Source organism: Bos mutus, chromosome 13 (assembly GCF_027580195.1).
Source record: "Bos mutus isolate GX-2022 chromosome 13, NWIPB_WYAK_1.1, whole genome shotgun sequence".
NCBI lineage: Eukaryota > Metazoa > Chordata > Mammalia > Artiodactyla > Bovidae > Bos > Bos mutus.
Window position 1 is genome coordinate 50,481,943 of NC_091629.1, and position 27,683 is coordinate 50,509,625.

General features: G+C 40.1%; 1 protein-coding gene across 2 annotated transcripts in view; it reads left to right on the forward strand.

The window, feature by feature from the left end:
• RPN2 (ribophorin II) overlaps positions 1 to 27,683 on the forward strand; it is a 54,480-nt gene that overhangs the window by 14,490 nt on the left and 12,307 nt on the right. For both annotated transcript variants that reach the window (XM_014478286.2, XM_005896006.3), the window contains exons 5-11: positions 4,623 to 4,698; positions 5,714 to 5,848; positions 7,945 to 8,121; positions 9,578 to 9,696; positions 10,392 to 10,497; positions 22,925 to 23,016; positions 24,735 to 24,849. In XM_014478286.2, the coding sequence (XP_014333772.1) occupies positions 4,623 to 4,698; positions 5,714 to 5,848; positions 7,945 to 8,121; positions 9,578 to 9,696; positions 10,392 to 10,497; positions 22,925 to 23,016; positions 24,735 to 24,849 (820 nt within the window). The remainder of the gene's footprint in view (positions 1 to 4,622; positions 4,699 to 5,713; positions 5,849 to 7,944; positions 8,122 to 9,577; positions 9,697 to 10,391; positions 10,498 to 22,924; positions 23,017 to 24,734; positions 24,850 to 27,683) is intronic.

Consider the following 27,683-nt stretch of genomic DNA (forward strand, 5'->3'; position numbering starts at 1 on the left):
AGACATCGTGTTGTACTAAGGTCCATGTCCTTGTGCAGCTCCCCAAGACATGGTCTCCTGTAGCTGCCCTGGCCAGGGCAAATACTGAGTCAGAACATAAGTGTGCTGCTACAGAGACACGATTGCATTTGAGGTTAGGGCTGAAGCAAGAGTAGGAGTGACCAAGGGAGAGGGAGGCCAGGGAGCCATGTGTGTCTCGTGCTGAGGCTTGGCCAGGCCACGGTGTGATGGTGGAGACTCTGCCATGGAGGAGGGCTCATGGGGTCCCTTAGAGCTGTGGGTGACAGCACCCAGCGGGGGAGTAGGGGCTCAGAGGGGAGAGTATCCTAGGGATCTAACCCTGCTCGTCTGCAAAAGGCTCGGGTGAGGGAGAAGCACACACTAGGAAGGAACACTGAGCAACTTTCCTGTTTGTTATACATTTATTGTACGTGTATTGTAACTGACTTCAGGATGTTTACTAAGCTTACAAGTTGCACGTAGTTTTTCCCCACTTTGATCCTGAAACTCCTCATTAAGCACAGTATACATGTATTTCATTTTCTACGTGCCCCCCATTTAATTGCAACCCTGAGAGGGATTGGAGTACCTGGACTCCTGTTTATCGTCAGCAAGACATTAGCGACGCAGTGCCCTACTGCAGAGTAGTTCAGTTGTCTCCCAGTGTTTGGTTTGCTTTTGCTTTTGCTTTTGCTAAGAACTGAAATGTTTCTCAACTTGAAGCTTTGTTAAGAGCAGGTTCACAGTCAGTTGCCTTTCTCTTTGTCACTCTCACATCCTACTCATTTTCACATGGTCAGTAATCAGTGACTTGGGGGCTGGGGCTTTTCCTAGGAATGACATTTTGTGCACACTTTGCCCAGTGCTTGGCCCTTGTGATGCTCTGGTTTCAGGTCACAGGACTTATCACCACTGTGTCTCCTGTCATGAATTCATTTGTCAGTGCCTCACTCAGATGCTACCTTCTACAGAAATATCTTTCCATTGCCCTCTAAGCAAAAGGGAAAATCTCCCTCCTCTAAACTCCATAACAGAAAGAAGTACAAGGAAAGTATATCCATTTTGGGGTCTGTTAGACTTGAGTTTGAATACTAGCTCTGTTTCTTGCTGTGTGACTTTGGGCAAGTTACTAACCTCTCTGAGCCTCATCTGTAAATGAGATCAGTAATCCTAACATCACAGAACAAATATCAAGGTTCAGTAAGATGGTTCTTGTCAAGAGCTTAGTGCAGTGCCTGGTCTTAGTGGGCATGGGCCACATGGAGTTCGTGCTCGCTAGAGCATTTCCTTCTCAGGTCCCTTTCTTAGGGAGCTGGTTACTTGATTGTATTGTAATTTTTTAGCTTTATTTGTAGTGCTCAGAGAGCCTGGTACCATGGTAGGTGCCCAAGAAAGAGTTAAGTTCAAAACTATACTTTTATATTTCTGTTCTCTCCTCTTGAAAAACTTCAGATAGGAAGACCACACGCTTGGGATGTGAGAGAAATGTTCAAGTCCAGCCTCTTATACTTTGTGACCATGAGCAGGCTGTTTAACCTCCCTAAACCTCAGTGTTTTCGTATGTTAAACAGGGAGAATGATATCTGTCTCATAGGGTTATTGTGAAGATCAAACTGGCAGAATGCCTTATATAATATTACTACTCAATTGCCCTGTTTTAGGAAATCTGATATAAATTAAGACTTTTCTAAATGGGCCTTCTACATTTAATTGAACTTATTGTAGGAAATGAATGTTCATAAACTTGTCTAGAACAGGAAAAGAACATTTGTAAGCTTGAGTGAACAATCTAAAAAGATGCTGTTGTGGTCTCTCATAACCCAGTGTCTTTGAATCATCAACAGTATATTAGTAAGACAGGATCTGCTTTCTTAGTGTTTGCATATAGTGCTCCAGAGGGAGAGAAGTTGCTGACTGGGGAATAAATAAAGCCAATGATTAATGGCTTTTGGATTAAGCTAAGTGGATTAATTTCATTCTGAAAACTTCTGAGGTTGTTACCAGCGTGATGCTGTCTTGTTCTGAAGAAGAGAAAAATGATATCTTAATTGAAAAGTTCTTTCTAGGCTCTCCTAGCAGTCTTTTCTGGGCTCAGTGTTTATTGTAGGCAGATGTGGAATTTCTGTCTTGTTTGGAAATTCAGGTTTCATTTTCTCAAGTGCATTCTAACAAGCATCTCCATGAGTTCTGACTCCTGTGTTTTCCAGCTTGCCACCTTAATGGAATTTTTTTTCCATGGAGGGAATCTAAATTGTTATAATCACAACGAAAGCAGACAAATTCTCTCTCTACATCCCCCAAAATACTGACTTGATAAATGGTGTTTTTACACAAAGGCCTGGTCATCTCTTGAGAATTAGAGAACCTTTCTAGGGTTGAGCAGCATCAGCTTAACCACCAGGGGTCCTCAGCTCTCTCCATTCCACTTCTAAAAGCACCATTTCCATTCTTAGTTACCCACGTTAAGAGAATAGAACCTAATAAAATATCTTACATGGACATACTTAACTTGTTGTTTGTTGTTCACTAAGTTGTGCCCAACTCTTTGTGACCCCAGCATGCCAGGCTTCCCTGTCCATCACCAACTCCTGGAGTTTGCTCAAACTCATGTCCATTGAGTCCGTGATGCAACCCAAACATCTCTTCTTCTGTCACCCCCCTCTCCTCCTGCCCTCAGTCTTTCCCAGCATCAGAGTCTTTTCCAGTGAATTGGCTCTTCACGTCAAGTAGCCAAAGTGTTGGAGCTTTAGCTTCAGCATCAGTCTTTGCAATGAATATTCAGGGTTGATTTCCTTTAGGATTGACTGGTTTGATTTCCTTGCATTCCCGTGGACTCTCAAGAGTCTTCTCCAGCACCACAGTTTGAAAGCATCAATTCTTTGGCGCTCAGCTGTCACATCCATACAATAGTTTTCCAGTAGTCACTGGAAAAATCGCAAGCTTTGACTATGCAAACCTTTGTCGGACGTACATACTACATCGCACCTTAAGAATGAAGTGCTGATTGTGTTAAGAGTGGACAAGCCTTGAAAACATTATGCTAAATGAAAGAAGCTAAACACAAAAGGTCACATTTGTATGACTCCATTTATATGAAATATCCAGAATAGGTAAATCCATAGAGACAGAACACAGATTGCCAGGGCCAGGGGGCAGGGAGAGTGGGGGATGGGAAATGGAATGAAACTGTTTAATGGATATAGGGTTTTATTAATATTTTGGACTGATGGGAATGCTTTAAGACTATATAGAGGTGGTGATTATACAACATTGTGAAACATACTAAATGTCTCTGAATTTAGTATGGCTAATTTCAAATGGCTAATTTCATGTGAATTTCACTTCAGTGAATTAAAATGTATATATACATATACAATCATGGATAAGGGTTAACAGTTACAGCACTGTATGACCTAGTAAAACATACATGTGCATCAGTTGAAGATTAAGTGAGTAAATTATGATTCATCTAAGCAATATAATACTTTGTCATTGTTAATAAGGATGAAATACATTTATATGTACTCATGGAAAAGTGTGTACAGTCTATTAAGTTAAAGATAAATTAGAGAGCAGTTATCTTTTAGGGGTAGGCATTACAAGAATTTTAACTTTCTTAAATAACCTAAAGAAATTTAACTTTCTTTAGTAATCTGTGTGAATTTTTGACAAATATGTACTTTTATAGTCAGAAGTAAATGATAATAGAAATAGAAAAGAAAAAAAAAAGAATAGACTCTGGTTTGAGAACCAGATCTTTTATTCCTTTCACCTTATTTAATGCCTCAAGGACGAGCAGCTCTCAGGTTTCCTAGCTGGATGACAACAGCACAAGTGTTAGCTGTATGTTTACCAAATGCTTCCTGTTTCTGCTGCATTCATCTGGTTTCAGAAAAGTTGCTCCAGATTCTACCAGCAACCTACATATGTACATTCCACAAAGTTTCTTTGGTCTTGGAGTAAGAAAAGTAGAAAGTTAACAGGTAGCTAGCCTCTGCCTGGCACAGTACCTCATATGACATGGGGATGCCCAATGTCCCTTGGTTGAATTGAGTCCCATTCTATCTCAGAGTGTATCTCTTCTAGAGCTAATGAAGTCTTCGTCTAGTGTTCTCTGTGCAATGCCATTAGGAACCAAACGGAGGTTCAGAAGGGGGTTCACTGGTGCTCCATCTCTTCTCTCTGCCTTCAGTACTTTTGTGGATCCTGTTGCCCAGGTTGCCTTCTCTCTAGCTGTAGTGAACTTTGTGATAGTAATGGTCTATTTTTTTGGCTGTACTACATGGCTTATGGGATTTAGTTCCCCAACCAATCATTGAACCTGGGATCCCAGCGATGAGAGCACTGAGTCCTAACCACTAGACCATCAGGGAACTCCTTGTAATGTGATGGTCTTTGTTGCCTCTTTCCCATATATTTAGATTTACATTACATAGATTGTATGTAATGTACATACAATCCCCATTAGATTCCCATTTACATAGACTGTAAACCAGCTCCTTCAGGCCCGAGACTGTCACATTTCTAAAGAACAAGAGCAGGATATTTTTACAGATATCCCAATACAGGAAGGGGTGCATAGAGACTTGCCATTCATTGGGGTTTTACTCTTTACATTCCAGAACAGTCCAGGCTCTACAGACGGCCTCCTACCTGTCCCAGCAGGCTGACCTGAGAAGCATCGTGGAGGAGATTGAGGTACAAATTTATTTTGCCAAGGGAATCTCCCAGTTCCTGTCTTTGAAACCCATTAGAAGAGTCTTGCAGATAAACATGAATCATTTGTTACAGCCAGTTACCTTTCTTTTCATATCCCTGGCACACTTCTGTTCTTTGTATCAGAGCAGTATTTCATAGGGAGTATTGGTTAGGCAAGTATAGTTACACCATCAGTGAGACAACAAACTACTTCATCCTACTTTGGTAGGTATGGTCTCATAGTCCACAGATTTTAGAACATAACAAACCTGAAATTCATTTTTTTTGTTTTTTTTTTACTTACTACTTTGTTACCTCAAATTATTAATGCCTGAGCCTCAATTTGCCTACATGGTGGTAGTTAGGAACAAGTGGAGTTCTAAAGTGCCTAGTACAGAATCGACACTCAGCAAGTGGTCGCTGTGGTTTTTGCCCTTCTTCCATCCTTTGCCCAGGCCCTCCCGCTGCTCAGAGCCTGCTCTCATGGACCGCAAAGCCAGTGATGACAGGCAGTCTGACAGTGTCACTGGGTTGCCCCACAGGCACGTTAGCTGCCTCATCATGTTCCCCCGGAGAGCAGTATGTCTCTCTCCATCCTTTAGAGCATTGATTAAGGAGGAGAAAAGCTTAGCTCTAGAGCTTGTATCCAAACAGATGGCCTTCGAATCCATCCATGTCACAGTGCTTCCCAGCTACACCGCAGCCTGGCCCACTGGCCTTCTGCCCAGAGCAGTTGGTGCCTTGAGTGGCCTGACTCCTGGGCTTGGGCATAAGTTGAAGGGGTTGGGGAAGGAGCACTCTCAGAGCTGCAGAAGATACAGTTCTCTTCAGATGCCTGTATGCTGTACTTCGCTTTCCGCCTAAGCACCTTTGTTGAGAAAGCACTGAGAGACTGAAGTGGTCTACAGACTGACATTTCCCAAAACCTTGTCTGCACTGGGGTGACGGTGGTTTGTCCATCTTACCTCTGTTTTATCCCCTGACTTCCAACCAGCTTCCATTTTTGTCATGACAGGACCTTGTTGCTCGCCTGGATGAACTGGGAGGTGTGTATCTCCAGTTTGAAGAAGGACTGGAAACGACGGCATTGTTTGTGGCTGCCACCTACAAGCTTATGGACCATGTGGGGACGGAGCCATCCATTAAGGAGGTGCCTTCCTACATCACAGTTCTCTGACATGAAACTCAAAGGCATCCTTGACATTATCTCCTAACGATAGCCTTTCAGAGAGGGCTATTTGGTTAGCTTTGGGCTATCTTGGGTTCGGCATGGAAATGAGAAAGAAAAATGTGAAGCCTGTTCTTGAGAAATTGGTTGTCAGTGGGACAGGCATGAAAGCAAATTGCTACACTTGTTTTAAATGGAATATGGTTTTGTCATGAGACAGTGGTGCAGAGGCCAAGTGCATTTTTCTCTGTCCCCCTCCCTGTCCTCCCCAGCACTCCTAAGTGCTTGTCTCATGAATTCTTTCCACGCTGGTGGCCCGTGCATATCCTTTTTCTCTTGAGAAGCACCCTATATGTCAGAATTGCCTGTTCTCTCTCCCTCCGACCCTCGGCAGTGGCTCAATCAGAGCTAATCTGTGCTGATTGACATAGTTCACTGAGAGGCATGTGTCTACCAGACATCCACCAAGAGTTAATTCTTTTCTTTCTTTTTTCAAAAGGAGCTTGTTAACCTGAAGGAACCTTTAGTGGAAATGTGTGTGGGAAGTCTTGAGAGTGGGACCCTCTTGATACCCCTTGTTTGTAAGAAGGTGACCAACCCTTGATCTCAAGGACTTCAAATACAAGCTGCTGCTGTTTTAATTTGAGGAGGAAAGATTTGGGTCCCCAGTTAGAATTTCCACTTCTTTTGTGTGTTAGGAATGCATTGTGAGTTGTGTGCCGAGTTTCAACTAAACAGTAAATAATTACCTTTCTCGAGTAATTTGAGTTAATTTTGTATTTTCTCTGGAGGCTATGATCTGATAATTTAGTCACGTGTTAGCATTTTTATGTTGTCTTCTCCTTCATCCTAAGTTTTTAGAGGTCTCGAGACACCACACCCTTATTAAATTTCCATTATAGGTGAAAGTGCAAGAACGTGGGTCTTATGGTACAAATCATTTAGAGATTTTCCTGTACACAGTGCAGTTGATGAATTGGTGATATTCTGCATTAAACAACTTAAACTTTGTTTTGCTTTATTCCCAGACTTCTACCAACCAGATATTTGGCTGGGATAATTTTGCTGTTACTGCTTTTGATATAACCATTCTGGTGAACAGTCCCCCATTTTAACATGTCAACAGCTTAGTGATGGAAAATGTAATTGGTACAATTAAAGAAAATTATTTCATGTCGACTGTGAATAACACTGTCGGGAACAAGGGGAGCTCTTTTGTTAGATGGTAGATTTTAAAAAATAAAACTGATTGAAATGGAAAATGTTTCCTCTTAAGCAAACAACCTCTAGAATTTTAATAATGCCTTTTAGGTTCTACTTTTTTAAAAAATTGCTTTCAGTCCTCTTCTCTAAGCAGCCCATTAGTTCTTAATGGAGGGTTATTTTAGTTTCTTTCTAATGTACATTTTGGCTGTGCAGTTTGGTCTTGTAAACACCTACTTAGTCCCAGCATCCTGTGTGGAGGTGGGTTGGGTAGGAGGGGAGCTAAGCTGGGAGGGTGAGGGGAAACAGGAAAGGACATATTTTATTATGAAAGGACTTCGGAGACAAACAGACCTACATGTGAATTTTGGTCCTTCTCTTTTTCTTTCTGTCTTAACTTGTAAGAGTTAATTAACTTCCTTTAGCCTCAGTTTCCTTATTTGGAAAGGATTGAGAGCAGTCTTCTCAGGCTATTTGTCATGATCTGAGTTAATACACCTGTAACAGTGCCTGGCACACATAGACTTGGAACAAATGGGTACTGCGATAGGTATAATATAGTAACTTTTATATCTCAGTAGTTGTCTAGAAGTTCCTTACATTTGTACAGCAAGCATTCGTAAATGGTTGACAAAGAAATGCATCCCTTTCAGTTTGTACTAGAAGATTCAAAAAACCAACCAAATTCAAGTTTTACGCTTAAATGCAGAATATTTGCTTCCCCCACCCCTACCAAATTGGTTAGTGGCTGAATGACTTCTCGTGAACACTTGGAAACAGAGGAGGAATGACTGAGCCCTGGTGGACAGGGATGGGTGGCTGTCCCCCCTGCCTGACTGAGGAAGATCTCAAGCTGTGTTCGCCTTTTCTTGCAGGATCAGGTCATCCAGCTCATGAACGCCATCTTCAGCAAGAAGAACTTTGAGTCACTCTCTGAAGCCTTCAGTGTGGCCTCTGCTGCCGCTGCGCTCTCTGAGAATCGCTACCATGTGCCCGTTGTGGTTGTGCCCGAGGGCTCTCCTTCCTACACTCAGGAACAGGCTATCCTCCGGGTATGACTTCCATGTCCCCAGAGTGCTGCTCTGATTGCCATTTCCAGTGTTGGGCTTCCAGAAATCTACACAGCCAGTGGTAACCCCCATTATCATTGGAGATAGGACATAATCTCTTAAATGAGCAAATGGGGACTCAGTGAACTAGTCACAGGATTTTTTTTTTTTTTTTTTTGAGTATTTGAAGTAGTACAGCTTTCAATGAAGTGCTGGAAAACTGCATTTATGGATTCATAAGTCCAGATGTATAGAGAAGTCTTACTTCTTAAAATGTATTTTCCTATACCCAGACTTTCTAAATCCATTATTTTAAGGTAGCTTTCTTTAACATTGTTAGGATCAGTGTCAGGTCTCTTATTCCTTGGAGCCGACAGTGTATCTTTCCACTTCTTCATAACATAGCACTCCGTCCCCTCAGCAGTAAGCAAGGACTGTTGTGTATGTTAACTGTCTGAGCAGAACAAAATGCACACAACTTAAGAGTTTCCATTCCAATGAGGCATTTGTTGCTATTGTTTGGAAACCAGTGAGCAGCTAAAATCTGCATAAGAAATTAGCATCTTGTTGATATCTAAATACACGCGTTCACATAGGACTGTCCACCTGTCCCATCAGTTCTTGTGCTTTGCAGGGCCCTTCAGATACTCTCCAGGAGAAGTGCCCCAGAGTCGAGTTGCCTCTTGTGCTCCTACTTAAGTGTCACCTCCCCTCAGCAAAGACTGGGGTGAGAACTCACCTGGGTAATATAGTTCACCATGAATCAGGGGAGCTAAGAAAGCAAAGTAGAAACAGTACCGGCTTTTGAAGCTAGATAGCCTGGGGTTTCAGTCCTTAGCTGTGTGGCCTTCAGTTGCCCCATATCCTCTTGTGGCCTCAGTTTCTTCATCTGTAAAGTGAAGATTATACCAGCTGTCTCAGATGATTGGTGGTAGGATAGATACAAGTGCTTAGCCTGGTGTCTGGCAAATAGTCGACTTTTAACAAATGACTGTTACTAACATTATCCATATTTCTTCAGTTTTCTCATTGCCCATACCGTCATAAAGTATTTTTCTTGCTAATAATTTTTCTTTTTTAAGTACTATAGTAGAGCAGTAGAGTGGGAAGATCAGGGGATCAGAGAGAAGGAAATGTTAACTGTGTGATCTGAAGCCAGTCATTGTCTTTCCCTAGACTTTGGTTTCCTTACCTGAAAAATGAGATCATTGGGTAAAATCATCTTTAAGATCTCCCCCACCCCTAACATTCTGTAATCTATGTCATTCCGAACTAATTGTGTTTTCCTCTGTTTGATCCTTCAGAGATAGTAGGCCACAGGTTAGAGACTGTTCTTGAAATGAAATGATTCTCCCTCAGCAGAGCTCACTCCCTGTGGATAAAGCTTCCACCCCTAGAAGCAAAAATCTGTACCCCCTCAGCTTCTGTGGCTACAGATAATTTTGAAATGTATTTCCAGTTGCAGGTCACCAACGTTCTGTCCCAGCCTTTGACTCAGGCTACTGTTAAACTAGAACATGCGAAATCTGTTGCTTCCAGAGCTACAGTCCTTCAGAAGACATCATTCACCCTCATCGGGTAAGTCCTGAGCACATCTCTGCAGAGCGCTGACATACTTGTTTTGGAAAGTTAGCCTGCAGCCAATATAACCCAGATCATAAAACCAAAGTTACCTACATTTAGGATTATGCTTTATTAATAACAATGTGTCAGGAACATTTCCCCCATAGGCTTAATATACTTCCGTAGTCTTATCTTCAATGGCTGCGTGTTATTGTTAGGTAATTAAAAAAAAAATTAAGGGTTAGTTTTTGTAGGAAACTTTTAAGTTTTGAATTAGTAAGTTAAAGTAAGATATGCCCTTTTTAGGAAATTCAAAAAGCACAGGAAAGTAGAATTAATGCAGAAAATTACCTACAATTATACTACCCTACACCAATCTCTTTGAACATTTCCACTTTAAAAAAAAAAATGTAATTGTGGAAGACTTACCTGAAGAAGGTGGGATTTTTAGGAGCTGGGAGGAGGGGTGGGTAGGGAATAGAAAAAGAAGACTTTAGAGACTTGAAAGAGAAGGTCATTTTAGGTGGTTTTGAAGTTTGCCCCTCATAATAATACGTGATTGAACAGGAGGTGGCCCAAGATGGGTGGGAAGTGGAAAAGTAAAAAAAAGTGGTGCATCCCTGGAATGCTGCACTTTGCAGCCTGTTTGTTGTGTCCGTTTGTGATTTTCCTGTGCAAGTTGTTGCTAACCCCACTGTCGTTCCTAACAGGGATGTTTTTGAGCTAAACTTCATGAATGTCAAATTTTCCAGTGGTTATTATGACTTCTCTGTCAAAGTTGAAGGTGACAACCGTTACATTGCAAATACTGTAGAGGTAAGTGCTTTCTTGTCATCCCCATTGCCGTGTTAATACACCCAAGGAAATGACCATACAGGCACATGGCATTAACCATTTACATGTGTTGACCTCTCTTATGACCCAGTTAAAATGAATATGTTAAGAGAGGTAGGTCTGAACTATGCTGTTTGACAGACTCAGCCAAGAACTTGATCATAGGCAGCTGGATTTGTCAGTTATTCATTTTGCATTGTAACTTAGCCTTACTCTCTTAACATAAAATTTAGGAAGTAGAGAAAATTAAAATCATCCCTAATTCCCCTGAGATATAAATATTCTTAAGATGTTTTCTATGGTTGGCCTTGATAGATTTACAGATGGGCTTGGTGCTAATTAAGGGGACCAAAAGCATCAAGTGACCTGTAGCAGCACAGCGAGGCTATGTGGGTGAAATACCAAAGAAAATCGGTAATCCTTCCTAATGAACTGTGTTTCAGATGTTTAGCTGTCTTGAGTTGTGTTGAAGATCCAAGTGGTTTTAAGGGTGGAAAGCTCTGCCTCATTTATCTGATGCTTTGTGAGAATGAGTTATTTCACATTAGTGGTTTTCTCAGCTAATTGACGTTTGCCCCTCCAGGCACTGTGGTTTTCATTTTTATCTTTTTGGATAAAAGTTTGTTGAAGATGAATTACACATTTTCCTACTTTCTTGAACTATGAGACACGGTTTAACCTTTCTGATTCTGCCTGAGGGTCATCAGCATGAAAGCATGTGACATACACAGCACAGTTCTCTGTGCTTTTGCTTGTATTATTTTATTCTTACAACAGTCCTAACAGATGCGTGGAGTCCTTTTCCTTTCACTGATGAGGGGTAAAGTAATTTGTCCAAAACCTCTAGCCTGTCTGTGCTTGGTGAATCCCTTCCACAGTGCTGGTGTAGTTACGTGCCCTGGTGAGTATTGAGCTAGCTCAGAGGCTGAGACCTGTGTGCGGCTGTACCTGCCGGCCTGTTCGTAGTATTACTTTGTCCTTGGAGCTGTCATTTCTTCATGTTTCTGCCACTGTCTTTGTTGCATCTCCTTGGCCACACTGTCCCACATTCTGTTGGGTCAGGGGAACTTGTGGTGTTACAGTGCCTTTTCAATAGTTACATATATGCTATTTGCGACAGCTGTTTTCTTCACTATTCAGATGTCATTTTCCACTGACTTTTCTTTGTTAATTAAACTTTCTCATTTTGAAATCATTTCTGTCTTAAATTGCGAAAATGGTATGCAGAATTCCTGTATACCCCTTATCCAGCTGCCCCAAATGTATACTTTATATAACTAATATAATTTCAATATGTGAAAATTAACACTAATACAATACTATTAACTGATCTGTGTAGACTTAATTCAGATTCCACTAGGTATCTTACTAATGTCCCTTTTCTGGTCCCAGATTCAACCTGGGATCACATATTCCTTCAGTTGCCATGACCCTTTACCCTCCTCCAGTTAGGGTATTTTGTCTTTTGTGACCTTGACACTTTTGAAAAGTACTGGCCAGTTAGTTTGTACAGTGTTCCTTACTTTGGGTTTGTCTGCTGTTTCCTCATAATTAAATTCAGGTCATGCAAAAATACTCTAAAAGCAATGTTCCTTCCCAGTGTGTCCTGTTAGGAAGTATATGCTGTTGGTATGTCTCATTGCTGGTGATGTTAACCTTCATCTCCTGGTTAAGGTGGCATCTACTAGGTTTCTCTATTGTAAAGTTGCTGTTTTTTCTGCTTTGTAATTAAGTGTCTGCTGAAGTGATATTTTGAGACTGTAGATAGTGATATTTTGAGACTGTACATACCCTGACGATTTTGCCTACAAGAGTTATTAATATGGTGTATGCCAAAAGGTAATTTTTCTCTTTCATTCCGTCTACATTTATTACTTGGAATTTCACTGTAAGAAAACGCTGTCCACCTCTCCCTGTATTTAGTTACTCATGGATTCTTATTTTACTGTATATTTTATAATCCGTTACTGTCATCATTTATTTTTTGCTCATTTTATCCCAGATTCAGCCTTTGGAGAGCTCCTCCGGTTGGCCTTGTGTCACTTTTCTTTAATGAAAGGACACAAAGCTAGAAAGTTTGACCTTTTTAAAAGCAGGCCATTACTTAACATAGATTCAGCATTTAGATTAAAAGTTTGGTAGAAAGGAGGATGTTTTCTGGAACTCTAATCGCTCTGCCTTTTCTCTCCCTCATGTCTGACCTTTTTAGGCAGGAGACATCTGATCCTAGTTCATTCACTAACACAGATTTGGATAGAAAGTATTGTAGTGTGTGCTGCTGCGGCTGCTGCTAAGTTGCTTCAGTCATGTCTGACTCTGTGCGACCCCATAGATGGCACCCCACCAGGCTCCCCCGTCCCTGGGATTCTCCAGGCAAGAACACTGGAGTGGGTTGCCATTTCCTTCTCCAATGCATGAAAGTGAAAAAGTGAAAGTGAAGTCGCTCAGTCGTGTCCAACTCATAGCGACCCATGGACTGTAGCCTTAACCTTTAAAAGTCAGATTCTTTCACTTTTAGTTTCCTGCCTTATTTTTGTTATTTGTAGCTGAACTCATTGAAAGGCAAACCTTTTTTTTTTTTTTTTGCTTGAAACCTTCCTTCTACCTGTACAATCTTGATACTGATATACCCAATTTAAGTGCCATACCCATGCATCATGGCCATTCTTAATCTCTCTCTTCCTTTCCACTTCTGACTTCAGTCAGTCACCAAGCCCTGTTGAGTCCACCTTTCAATGGCTTTTCCGTGATTCCTTTGTTCTTTGGTCCCACTTGGGTAGATCCCAAGTAAATAGGTAGGTAGTTTCCAGCAAGTTTCATTGTCTTCCGTCTCTGCCCCCTTCCACTTCATAAGCGCCATAAACACCAGTAGAATAATAAAAATCACAGTGTTCCCGTGGTTAAACATTTCTTTGGTTCCCTATTGCATATGAATAAGGTCTAGACGCCTCGGTGTGCCTTTTGAAGGCCCCCCACGCAAGGCACATGGGCATCCTTCATTGTGGTTACATCCTCATCCGCTCAGCTCTAGCTGCTCTTGACTGCATACTGGTCCTCATCTATACTCCACCTGCACATGCGCTTGGGCATCTGTTTCCTCCATGGGGAATGTTCTTCCCCTCCCTTGCTGAAGTACTCATCCTGTAAGGTCTAATTCAAATGTTGCTCCTTCAGTGCTCCCTTAGAATTTTATTTTTATTTTTTCAGTTTAGACTATTTCAAAAATAGAGAAGAATAGAGAATAGTGTCATTGGTATATACCTACCAGCTATTTGTCTCCCTCAAACCCAAACATTTTGCTATATTTTCTCCTTTGTTTTGTTTATTTATTTTATTTTTGGCTGTGCTGGGTATGTATTGCTGTGTGTAGGCTTTCTCTAGTCGAAGAGAGTGGGGATACCGTCGAGCTGTGGTAGGCAGGCTTCTCACTGCGGTGGCTTCTCTTGTGGAGCATGGGCTCTAGGGCACCCGGGTTTCAGTAGTTGCTGCACATGGGCTCAGTAGTTGTAGCTCCTGGGCTCAGGAGCACAGGTTCAGGAGCTGTGGCGCACAGCTTGGTTGCATGCGGGATCTTCCTGGAGCAGGGATCGAACCTGTGTTTCCTGCATTGGCGGGTGGATTCTTTACCACTGGACCACCAGGGAAACTCCTCTCCTTCATTTTGTTTTATTTTGGTAAGTAATAAAACCCTATAGATTGAACTTAAGCTCTCTGTATATTCTTCACTTTTTCTTTCCTCTTTGCCCACATTTGAAGTGTATATTCCAACGCCAGTTTTTACATTTTAAGCAGTATAGTGCATTGATTTGCATCTTCCCCAGATTTATATGCTTCATTATATGCATCCTTTTGCAATTTGCTTGTTTTCATTCAATATTAATTTTATGACAGCCATATTTATGCATGTCAAACTTAGAGCTATGCATAAATATAAATAATTTTCATAAAATTGTCTTCCTTTTATGAATGCATTGGATTTATTAATTCATTTTCTGTTGTTGGGCACTTAGACTTTCACTGGTACAGACAGTGCTGCTGTGAACATCTTAGTACATTTTTTCATGCATGTTTTATTTATCTGGAGTGAAGTTGTGGGATCATAGGATATGTTCATCTTCCAGCTTTCTTATGTTTTGCCAAATTGCTGTTTTCTTCATATTCTTATCAGTACCTGGTATGATGAGTTTTGATAATCTGTTAAATATGAACTGGTATGTTGTTGTTTTAATGTTTGTCTTTGGTTACTTGTAAGATTGAGCATATTTTCTTGTGTTTATTGGCCATTTAGGTTTCTTGTCTGAATTGCCATATATCTTTTGTCTTTTTCTTTTGGTTTGTTAGTCTTTTAGTTACTGATTTTCTTTTTAGGTGCTGCATATATTCTGAAGCAGTATGTATTAGTAAATCCTTAGTTATAAGCATCAGATATAATTCCTTAGTGTTGCTTTATGGCATCTTTTGATGCCCAGAAATTAATTTCAGTGAAGCCTAATTTAAAAGTCTTTTTTTCCCCCCTAGATTGTTTGTATTTTTTGTGTCTTTAAAAAATTCTACATTGCTCCAAGATCCAAAAAGTATTTTCTAGTATTTTCTTCCAAGAGTTTTTAAGTTATTTTCCCCTTATATTTAGGGCTTCAGTCTACTTGGCTTATTTTTGTTGCTATGGTATTTTATATTGTGTCCATAATTGTTTTTACTGCATTGTATTACCATTGTTTGCTTGTAAGTTTTGCTTTTTCATTGAGCTGGGTGCTCCCTATGGGCAGAGACCAACTCTTGTTTTTTCAGTGCTTAGCTTCCATCTCAGACCACTTAAGAGAAGAAAAGGATGGAGTGGTCTGAAGATTAAAGATGTTTTCCCGCATTCCAAGACCCTTAGAACTGTGGTAATTCATCTTTTTAGGGGTGAGCCTTTTATTCTGTACAAAGCAGCTTTCTTTTTTCTTTGAAACAAGTTTTATTGAGGATATACCAGAAAATTACCCTTTAGAAGTGTATAATTCAGCATCTTTAGTATGTCTAGAGTTGTGTGGCTATCAGTACCATCTAATTCCACAGCATTTTTGTCACCCCAAAAAGCAACCCTGTGTCTATTTGTAGACACTCCTTGTTCTATAAGAATATATCCTCCTCTCTGTCCTGGCAATTACTGATCTACTTTGTATTTCTGTGGTTTGCCTGTCTGGGACATTTCATATAACTGGAATAATACAATATCTTGCTTCTTGTGTTTTTAACTTAGCATAATATTTTTAAGGTTCATTCATGGTGTAGCATGTATCAGTACTTTATTCCTTTTAATGGCTAAATAATTGAATAGTCCCTTGTGTGGATATACTGCATTTTTTAATCCGTTCATCAGTTGATGGACATGTGGGGAAATTTCCACGTTTTGGATATTATAAATGATGCTGCTGTTAATGTTCATCTACAGGTTTTTTTTTGAACACCTGTTTTCAATTCTTCTAGGTTTATGCCTAGGAATGGAAGTACTGAGTCATGTGATAACTGTACGTTTAACTTCTTGAGGAACGGGCACTGTTTCTCAAAGAAGCTGTACCACTTTACATTCCCACCAATAATGTATAAGCATTCCAATTTCTCTGCATCCTCACCAACTCTTGTTATTTTCTGTCTTTTTCATTTTGACCCTCCTAGGTGGGTGTGAAGTGGTATCTTATGATTTGATTTGCATTTTTCTGATATCTAATGATGTTGAACATCTTTTTATGTGCTAATTGGTTATTTGTATATCTTTTTTGGAGAAATGTCTATTCAGATGTTTTCCCCATTAAAATTTTGTCTTTTTATTTCTTCCTTCCTACTCATTGGAAAAGACTCTGATGCTGGGAGGGATTGAGGGCAGGAGGAGAAGGGGACGACAGAGGATGAGATGGCCGGATGGCATCACTGACTCGATGGACGTGAGTCTGAGTGAACTCCAGGAGTTGGTGATGGACAGGGAGGCCTGGCGTGCTGTGATTCATGGGGTCGCAAAGAGTTGGACACGACTGAGCGACGAAACTGAACTGAATCTATATAGCTCTTATTTCCTTTTGTTACTCCACTGTCTTTTTATATTCCTGAGCTATGAGTTCTGTGTATATTCTTAATACAGGTTCTTTGTCAGACATATGATTCGCAGATATCTTCTCACCATCTGTAGGCTGTCTTTTCCCTTTCTCAATGTTGTCTTCTGATGCGCAAAAGGTTTTAATTTTAATAGCCCCAATATTTTTAATTGTTTCTTTCACTGAAAGAAGCACTGACTTAAGTGCCATATCTAATCAACTGTTGCCTTATCCAAGATCATGAAGATTTACTCCTATGTTTTCTTATAAGAATTTTATAATTTTAGCTTTTACATTTAAGTTTCTGATCCATTTTTAATTAATTTTTCTGTGTGGTGTGAGGTAGGGATCCAGCATCCTTTTACATGTAAATGAGCAGTTGTTCCAGCACCGTTTGTTGAAAAGACTGTTCTTTCTCTGTTGATTTGTCTTGGCATCCTTGTCAAAAACCAATTGACTGTAAATATAAAGTTAATTTCTAGACTTGCGGTTCTATTCCATTAATCTATACTTTTATCCTTATACCAGTACCTAACTATCTTGATTGTTGGAACAGCTTGACCTTTTGTAACATCAAATTTGGTGTTTGTGCAAGTATTTCTGTGGTTGCTGGAAAAATTAAATAAGTACAGAATAGCAGAAATGCTTTATAGCTCTGTTACTCGTGCAAAGATAATAAGCTCCCATTGAGGCCACTGCTGTCCTTTTTCTTTTCAGTGATTAAGTCTTACAAATCTCCTCTCTTCCTCTTCATTTTATTAAGCTTTATGCATGTGTGTGTGTGTGTGTGTGTGTGCACGCACGTGCATGCTCTGTCACATATGCAACTTTACTTTGTAATTTCGGTAGTAGTCACACTTAGAACCTCAGAGCGGGTCAGCAGGTCCTGTTTACTCTCCTGAGAGATGCTTGACATTGGTCAGAGTGCATTAAGAGTGGTTTGGTGTGGAAGGCCTGTAATAGCACTCATTGACATTAGACTTGCTGTCAGGGGAAGCATGGGTTTTAGAAGCTGTCATTAGCATTAATTGCCCCTAATGCACCATTATTTTTGACAGTAATGAGCTAAACAGGGAGGCTATTACTCTCAGCAGAAAGACTGCATTTCCTGGCATTAAAACTTTGAGGTGTATGTGGCGTGCAGCACAGGCAAAGGAAGGACTGGTTGATTCACTGTAAAGCAGGCTTAGTGGCATTTAAAGTGGCTAAACAAGTCCCTTTCCTATTATAAAAAAAATGAATCCTGCAGTGTTAGTTTGAAGGAAGGAGAAGGAGCAGCTAATCGACAGGGATCCTCCTCTGAACTCTTTACAACAGGGCTTTGAAAAAAGTTACCGTGATTTTTATTTCTCAGTTTGCTCTAAGAGAGTAGCATAAAAAAGCTTTTCTTTTAAATGTTTCCAGAGACCCATTTGCAGTTAAGATTTTAGGGGCAGAAGGACTTGTTTCAAATTGTTCCCTATTTAAGAGCAGCCCTATGGTTTCTGTGCAGCACAGGAAGCTGTAACTTGGGGGGCCTTTTAAAATTAGGGCTGAGAGCGATCCCAGAAGGACTGGAGCTCACTGCAGTCTGCCCTCATTATTCCATGTCTCTGCTGTGAATGCTTTTAAGTCTTCCGAACGAACACACAGTTGAATCTTGATTAGCAGGCCTTAGTGACCATGTTATTATTGAAAGCTTATAGTCAGGATTCTAAGTAAAAACCCGCAAGTTGATGGCTTCTTTATCACTATAATTAGGATACATTGAGGAACCTTATACATATCTTTAAACATCTGTTTGTATTTATCCATCTGTTGAAAGGGAGAGCAATTTTTTTTAATTATATTTATTGGGTGGTACTTTTTAATACAAAACTGTTTATAAAGAAGAAAGTATTTGTCACACAGTGTCATTGCTCAGGTAAGCCCTATTAAAAAAAAAAAAATAGTGGACTATGCATGTAGTTTAAAAATTCAAAGTGTAAGAAAGTATGTAATGAAATATAAAAGCCTTCTCTCATTCCTTTGATCCAGTCCCTCTCCTTTAGTAACAGTTAACTGTATTTACTTTGAAAAAGAAGAATGCCCATATCATTGAATGTATGCACATTCTTTCTTATTTACACAAAAACAATCATTCTATAAAGTTACATTCTTTGCTTTTGTTACAAAGTAGAGCCTCCCAGCTTACCCCTTGGGGTCTGTTCAGCTTCATGGCCTCCCACTACTCCCCACCTCCACGCTCCCCTGCCATAATTCAACCGGTGGCCAGAACTCAGTGACAGGTGATGTTAAATATAATTCTGCCAATCGGTGATTGTGTATTCAAAAGTAGGAGATATATCTCCTATCTGTCCATAGATACCTACCGTGTTCTCTTTAATTGCTCCAGAGTAATTAAAAGTGTACGTGAATATCCCATTATTTATTTAACTAGTCTCCTGTTTATGGACATTTAGGTGAGATGATGATTTTAAAAGCACATTTACAGATTAAATGAGTCCGTAAGAGAGTGAGAAGTGAAGAGGGAATTATCTAGTTGATGTTGATGAAGATTGCAAAGTAATTACCTATGAAAACAGATTATAGCATGGAGTGGTTGCTCAGGTCCTGCCTCTCCCTAAACTGGAGGCCTGCCTAAGCCCTCCTGCTACCCATTTCCCTCCCCATCCAAGCGCTGCCGACTTGGGTCCCTGATCCTCCTGCTGTGCTTCTGTATCACTTTGTCCCTCCCTCCACCAAGGCAGCAGCCTGCTCCGTTGTAATTTAGCTTTGCCTGTATGCTTCCCTCTAGGACAGGAAGTGCATCTCGCTGTCTCTGTCCCTGCACCTGGGTGCTCCAGATGCTCTGGGGGGTTGTGGGGAAGTGATCTCAGTGGGGTGCATTGCTAAGCAAAGCTCTTGACTACTTTGCTTGAGCCTTCCACTCCAGGTTTTCTCCAAATGGAAGTCCTGTCAGTGCCTCTCTGGATTGAGCTTTGTAATAGCAAAGTTGGCTCTGGTTGTGAGCCCTGTATGAGTTGTGAAGCTGTTTGCTCAGCAGAGCACCCAAGGGCCAAAGTAGAGGATTCTATTTTTTTTTTTTTTTTTTTTAATTTCAGGTATACACGTGCTCCCCATCCTGAACCCTCCTCCCTCCCCCCTCCCCATACCATCCCCCTGGGCCGTCCCAGCGCACCAGCCCCAAGCATCCAGCATCGTGCACTGAACCTGGACTGGCATCTCGTTTCATACATGATATTTCACATGTTTCAATGCCATTCTCCCAAATCTTCCCACCCTCTCCCTCTCCCACAGAGTCCATAAGACTGTTCTATACATCAGTGTCTCTTTTGCTGTCTCGTACACAGGGTTATCGTTACCATCTTTCTAAATTCCATATATATGCGTTAGTATACTGTATTTATGTTTTTCCTTCTGGCTTACTTCACTCTGTATAATAGGCTCCAGTTTCATCCACCTCATTAGAACTGATTCAAATGTATTCTTTTTAATGGCTGAGTAATACTCCATTGTGTATATGTACCACAGCTTTCTTATCCATTCATCTGCTGATGGACATCTAGGTTGCTTCCATGTCCTGGCTATTATAAACAGTGCTGCGATGAACATTGGGGTACACGTGTCTCTTTCCCTTCTGGTTTCCTCAGTGTGTATGCCCAGCAGTGGGATTGCTGGATCATAAGGCAGTTCTATTTCCAGTTTTTAAGGAATCTCCACACTGTTCTCCATAGTGGCTGTACTAGTTTGCATTCCCACCAACAGTGTAAGAGGGTTCCCTTTTCTCCACACCCTCTCCAGCATTTATTATTTGTAGACTTTTGGATCGCAGCCATTCTGACTGGTGTGAAATGGTACCTCATAGTGGTTTTGATTTGCATTTCTCTGATAATGAGTGATGTTGAGCATCTTTTCATGTGTTTGTTAGCCATCTGTATGTCTTCTTTGGAGAAATGTCTATTTAGATCTTTGGCCCATTTTTTGATTGGGTCATTTATTTTTCTGGAGTTGAGCTGTAGGAGTTGCTTGTATATTTTTGAGATTAGTTTTTTGTCGGTTGCTTCATTTGCTATTATTTTCTCCCATTCTGAAGGCTGTCTTTTCACCTTGCTAATAGTTTCCTTTGATGTGCAGAAGCTTTTAAGTTTAATTAGGTCCCATTTGTTTATTTTTGCTTTTATTTCCAATATTCTGGGAGGTGGGTCATAGAGGATCCTGCTGTGATGTATGTCAGAGAGTGTTTTGCCTATGTTCTCCTCTAGGAGTTTTATAGTTTCTGGTCTTACGTTGAGATCTTTAATCCATTTTGAGTTTATTTTTGTATATGGTGTTAGAAAGTGTTCTAGTTTCATTCTTTTACAAGTGGTTGACCAGATTTCCCAGCACCACTTGTTAAAGAGATTGTCTTTAATCCACTGTATATTCTTGCCTCCTTTGTCAAAGATAAGGTGTCCATATGTGCGTGGATTTATCTCTGGGCTTTCTATTTTGTTCCATTGATCTATATTTCTGTCTTTGTGCCAGTACCATACTGTCTTGATAACTGTGGCTTTGTAGTAGAGCCTGAAGTCAGGTAGGTTGATTCCTCCAGTTCCATTTTTCTTTCTCAAGATCGCTTTGGCTATTCGAGGTTTTTTGTATTTCCATACAAATTGTAAAATTATTTGTTCTAGCTCTGTGAAGAATACTGTTGGTAACTTGATAGGGATTGCATTGAATCTATAAATTGCTTTGGGTAGTATACTCATTTTCACTATATTGATTCTTCCAATCCATGAACATGGTATATTTCTCCATCTATTAGTGTCCTCTTTGATTTCTTTCACCAGTGTTTTATAGTTTTCTATATATAGGTCTTTAGTTTCTTTAGGTAGATATATTCCTAAGTATTTTATTCTTTTCGTTGCAATGGTGAATGGAATTGTTTCCTTAATTTCTCTTTCTGTTTTCTCATTATTAGTGTATAGAAATGCAAGGGATTTCTGTGTGTTGATTTTATATCCTGCAACTTTACTATAATCATTGATCAGTTCTAGTAATTTTCTGGTGGAGTCTTTAGGGTTTTCTATGTAGAGGATCATGTCATCTGCAAATAGTGAGAGTTTTACTTCTTCTTTTCCAATTTGGATTCCTTTTATTTCTTTTTCTGCTCTGATTGCTGTAGCTCTCTCCTTGATGGTTTATTCAACTTGAAGACCAGCGGTTCCCCTCCCCCTACCATAATTCACCCTGTTGCCTAGATTCAGTGACAGACTATGATGCTAAACATAGTTCTGCCAATAGGTGGCTTTGTATTCAAAAGTAGGAGATAATAATATCCTTATGGCCTTTGGTAATAAATCTTTTATTAGGGCTTTCTTTTTTTTCTTTTTGAGCAAAACAGAACACCCCCTATTCAACCTGATAATTGAGGTTATTGTCACAAAATAGTTATTATAGAGGCAGGAGAGAGGCTGTTAAAAAGAATTACTTGATAGCTATCTTTATCCCTTTTTAATTTTTCTTCTTTGCCCTTGATTTGAGGCTGTCACACCTTCATAGTGTGTTTGAGAAAAATGCTGAAGCTTTGCTTCAGTTATTTGCCCAGACCTCTCTCTCTGTTCCTTCATCCTGACTTAGGCTGTAAACCAGTGGATTTGGCAAGGATTACCTTAAGCATTACATTCAAGTTTTTCAAATATTTGAAAGTCTCATAGATATGTTTACAGATTAGAAGTGCTTTGGGATTGCATAATTTGCACATTCTAACTTTGATTTTAAATAAAAATTTTAAATAAAAAAGTTCCCCTGAGTAGACTTTTAGCGTGTTTTCTCTTTTGGAAATTTACATTTATTTGAATCTAATTTTTAAAAAAATTTCTTGTTTAATAGCATTGGCTAGCTCCTCTTTGTGAAAATGTTTATAAGGAATGTATAGAATTTAAACACTGAAAGAGTCAAGAGGGATTGGTTATGCTTGTAACAAATTCCAAATCTCAGTGGCTTAGAATTGAGTACTTGTTAATTTAAACTATTTGAAGCTTACTACTTAAGGACTTTTTACCCCCTTATTTTTTTTAAAGTACCTGTGAAAAGATCCACTTTGTTTCTTTTCATTTCTTTTTTAATATATACCATTCATCCAAAGCCAAAGAATGGAAGATGGGATAAGAATCAAGGAGTTACTTTTAGGCCTCTGGATTGAAGAGATGGAAATACTACCTGGTTGGGTCAGTTTTACTAAAATTATTGGAGATTCCTGTCCTAGGATTTTTTCCTGCCTTGACTCACCAGTAAGAGAAAACGCTGGATATGTATGTTGATTACTCGTATATTCACCAGTTGACCTGGCGATTTTCTTCCGTGTTTCACCTTAGCTCAGAGTCAAGATTTCCACTGAAGTTGGCATCACAAATGTCGATCTCTCCACTGTGGATAAGGATCAGAGCATCGCCCCCAAAACAACGCGGTAGGTGGGATGCCTCCCGGGTCCAGGGAGAACCCAGGCTTGAGCTGGGAGGACAATGCCAAGGCCCTGAGGCCCTCCAGCCATCTTTTCCATGTCAGCAGTGACCCAGCTTGTACTCCAAATTAAAGTGGCTGTTATTCTTCTGGGACCGCACCAAGGGTGCCGCTTGGCATCCAGACAAACTTGGGGTTTGTCTATATTGGCAATCAGTCCCTGAACAAACTATTGTATTGTATGTATATTGTATACATTATACAAACTATTAACAGTCCACAAGTTGGGAAGGAGCTCGCCTCAGAATGTAAGTCTGCATCAGATTTATTCCCAAGCACACTATTTAGTTCAGATGATAATTAAAAAAAAAACTTTATTGATGGAGGAAGCAGTGTATTAATTTATTTTCTGGTGTTATCTGTTTTTCCTCACAATCTTGAACTTGGTTTTAGGGTCCTCATGGCCACACTCTGTGGCCCACAGTGGGTCTGAAATCAGTTGTATGTCTCATAGGTCCTTAGAGATGAGATGGCAGGTACCCAGCGCTAGGGCTGGGATTGCTTTCCTCCAGTCCATGGAGATCACTGATCAGTCATAACATTGGTGATTGTGGAACTCAGCATCTTTTTTAGCACACACTTCTAGGTCACCATTAGTAACTGATCAGAGTTCGTCTGGAACATTGTATGAAGCCCACTTCTTAGTTCTCTTCCAGATCCTTGGTAGAATGCCCATCTAGACCTCTGGGTAGAATTCAGACCCCAAATTTACTCAACTGGGGTGGCTGTAGATATCACAAAAAGGAGGGGGACCCTCAAGGTCATTTTGAAAATGGGATGTTAGCCAGAGACTAGAATCCAGGCATTTACTCCTTTTAAGTCATGTGAAAGGGCTAGGCTTTCTGTCTCTGGCTTGTATATTTTTATAGTGACTTTAGAAATGAGAGCACTATTGAGAACCCACTGGAATGATGTCTGTAAGAGTGCTTTCCAGAGTTTAATGCTCTATATAGATAAAGAGTTGGTATTACTCATAAGTAAATAAGCAGGAAATATAGCCAGTTGTGAGCTCTATAACCATTGGGATTGTTTTTTTATCCTCCGGCCATCTTAACCTAAAATCTCAGGAGATAGCTGAGAAAAGTTTTCTCATCACTCCTGCCTTTGGAGAAAATGACTTTTTAAAGCTCAATTTCAGGCAGAAAAATAGTTGAAACAGTGTGAAAGGAAAAAAAAATGCAGCATTAAAAAAAGAAAAAGCTGTCAATAGCCCTCATTCTTTTGCATCTCCCACCTCCTGGTTTCCCAACCATGCTCACATAGGCTGCTAATGTCCATCCTGTTAATTTTTTTTTTTTTAATCTTTGTGGTTCTGCTAGCCCAGCTTTCCAGTTTGCCCGGGAGCCTCCAGCAGGGCATGTGAGTCTCTCTGGTGTCTGGCTTGGTTGAATCCTTAGATCCTTGAAGTGAAAGCCTGGAGACTCACACATAGCATTTTCCCCAGACCCTGATGGAAGTTGATTCTGTGCTTTTCTCCATCTTAGCTTTATCAGTCCCGTTTGCCCTCGGGCCATAGACAGTTCTCCATTCTTTTGACCACAGAAGTGTTAGAACTGAGAGACAGAGTTGGGAGAGAGAAAATTAGGCAGCGAAGCAAAGTTGGTCTCCTTCCCTCTGTTCTCAGAGATCCTCTCTGAAGACTTACCATATAAATGTCTCTTTCAGGGTGACCTACCCAGCCAAAGCCAAGGGCACATTCATCGCGGACAGCCACCAGAACTTTGCCTTATTCTTCCAGCTGGTAGATGTGAACACTGGCGCTGAACTCACCCCTCACCAGGTCAGGAAAAAGCCCAGACAGTTCTCTTAGCATGAAACCTTGCTGTACACGATAGTTGTGTGGATGTGGTATTTAACACAGAGTCAAGAAAATTCTGAATTCCTGCTTTCAGGTCTTCACTCTGAACCCTCACGGTCTATCAGGTTCTCCCCTGTGACACTCTAAGGACTGCTGATTTTCATAGTGAGAATCCTCTGAAGTCTCAGCTGCTGGCAGTGATACTCAGGAGAGGAGGTTCCATCACTGGAATAACAGTTTCCTTCTCATCTCACAGCTTTTCTGATCTTGCCAGTGTGGTGTTCAGTGCAAAATAGTATACTCGCGCTCTTATAATCATTTAGAGATCCAAACAGAGACCAAAACTTGACTTGGTGGGTTTTTTTGTTTTTTATATTTTTAGCAATTGTACTTTTTAAATAAGTTTTTTCAAAAACCCAGGAAGATAGTTACAGTATGCTTGTATTTTTAAGCTGGGGTGAGTTGGACTTCTATATCATTTCATGTACTCCTTTTAAATATACTTCTCATAAATTACCAAATGAGATCATTGCTGGTTCAAACATTTTATATGAAGATATTATAAAATAATTTTGGTAAATTTCCCATTACAAGAACGTGTAATTGGGACTTAAATTCTAACTAATTAGTCAGTACATTTATTTATTAATTCAAGTCAGTAAATGATTATGCAGATCCATTAATTTCAAGATCCTGGCCTAGATTCTTCTAAGGATATAAAGATGAGTTGCAGGAGACACAGTGCCTTACCTGTAGAAGTAAATCATGATTCAAAAGAAAGGTTCATGAATTAAGTTCTTTATATCATAATATAATGTGTGGTCCCAGGATTTGTTTTTCAGATACCAATCATTTTTTATTAATTTTTTTTGGGGGGGGGGTAAAACTTACTGAGTATAACTTGGAGGTAGAAGGAATAGAGTACAGAGGCTTATTTGAGTAATTCTCCCCACTCAAATTGTTCTTATTCCACCAGCCAAAGTTTTTAAAACCAGCTGCCATGTCCTTTCTCACATGCTGCTGATCATTTTTTTTTAACATGTCCTGAGTTATTCCACTTGAGATAAAATTTATTTCATTAATTTTGATGTTTTCAACCCCTGTCCCCTATATGACACATATAATGATGAGAAAGGGCTTTAATAAATAACTCTTTCATTGCTGTGGATTAAAACACAGGAATAATTTATCACGGGGACAGGGGTTTGAACTCTTGGTTTCTAGGCTAAAATTAAATAAAAGAAGCAACCATCAGCCCTGAGTATCTTAGTCATTTGCACCTATAAACATACCATGCTCTTTTATTCTAGAATGTCTTTTTTTAAATTGAGGTATAATTACAGACAATAAAATAACAGATTTTAAGTATTCTTACTTAAGTATAGTTAATACAGTTTGTGCAACCACCACCAGAAATAAGATATAATGGATTTCTATCAGCCCCAAAAATTCTCTCATCTGCTTTCTGTCCAATTTCTCCCACCCCAAAGGCAACCACTCTCTGATTTCTATCATCCTACATTTGTTTTGCCTATGTTTGTCCTTCATGTAAATGAAATCATTTAGTATACTGTCTTTTGTGTCTGGCTTCTTTTGCTCATGGAGAAGGAAATGGCAACCCACTCCAGTATTCATGCCTGAAAAATCCCATGGACCGAGGAGCCTGGTGGGCTACAATCCATGGGGTCGCAAAGAGTCGGACATGACTGAGCGACTTCTCTGTGTGTGTGTGTGTGTGTGTGTGTGTGTGTGTGTGTGTGTGTAAGTAACCCTGAGCCTTCTTTTAGAGAGATTAGCTAGTGTACGAAAGATATTTAAGGCAGATTAGCATTTAATTGAAGCTTTTTTCTTTCTTCTTTCTGACTATAATAAAAACATATATTGAAATAATTTTGAAAAAAGGAAAACTTAGGCAGTGTAACCAAAGTATGTTTTGCTCTGGCCAAAACAGATTTTCTATTTTGTAAGAATCTGAAAACTAGCAGTTTTTTTCTTTTTTGGAGCCCCTCTCCCCCTGGAAGTTCAGAGTCTTAACCAGTAGACCAACAGGGAAGTCCAAAAACAGCACTTTTTAACTTGTGCCTACTAAGTATGATGGAAGCAATAGGCTTCATTTCTGTCTTCCATATGTAAAATAATGATTATTATTGAAAAGATTCTCAAACCATATCTTTTTCCCAGAGAATCTGATATAGCTTTTGTTCTCTTAGACTCCCTCCTTTCCTGCCTCTGTCTTCCCACTTGGTTGAGAATAACTGTTCTGTGCACGGCTTCATCCATGGTTGTATTGTAAAGGGAAATCCCAGAAATACTTTGAGTGTGGAAAAACAGGAAAGAACCTGGGCCCTAGTGGCCGTGGCTTAGGTGCTTTCTAGTAGTAGTCCTTGAGTTGGAGCTAGCAGACTTAATCCACACAGAGAGGCAGCATCAAAACAGACCGTGGAGCTGAGTGGATTTACTTGGAAACCTTTTGGCTTTCTGTTTCTCGTTGCTGCAGCTGCTGCACTCGTGCCCAGGCCCAGAGTGGTTGCCCCTGGCACCACCATCCCTGCCCTTCTCAACTTCTCTCCCCTCCACCCCCAGTCTCCAGAGAGCTGGGTCAGCCCCACTTAGCCATGACTATTGCTTCAACTCCGTAGCATCTCCCAGGCCCTTCTCAAAATGACACTTGCCAATGAAAGCCCAAGAGAAGAAGGAATATGAAGAGAAGTCATTATACAAAACAAAATTGGTGGGATTAGGATTAGTGCAGGAAGAGCTAGTGAGGAAGTAAAACTTTAACTGAAGACTTGTCTTATCCAAGATCCTAGAAAGCC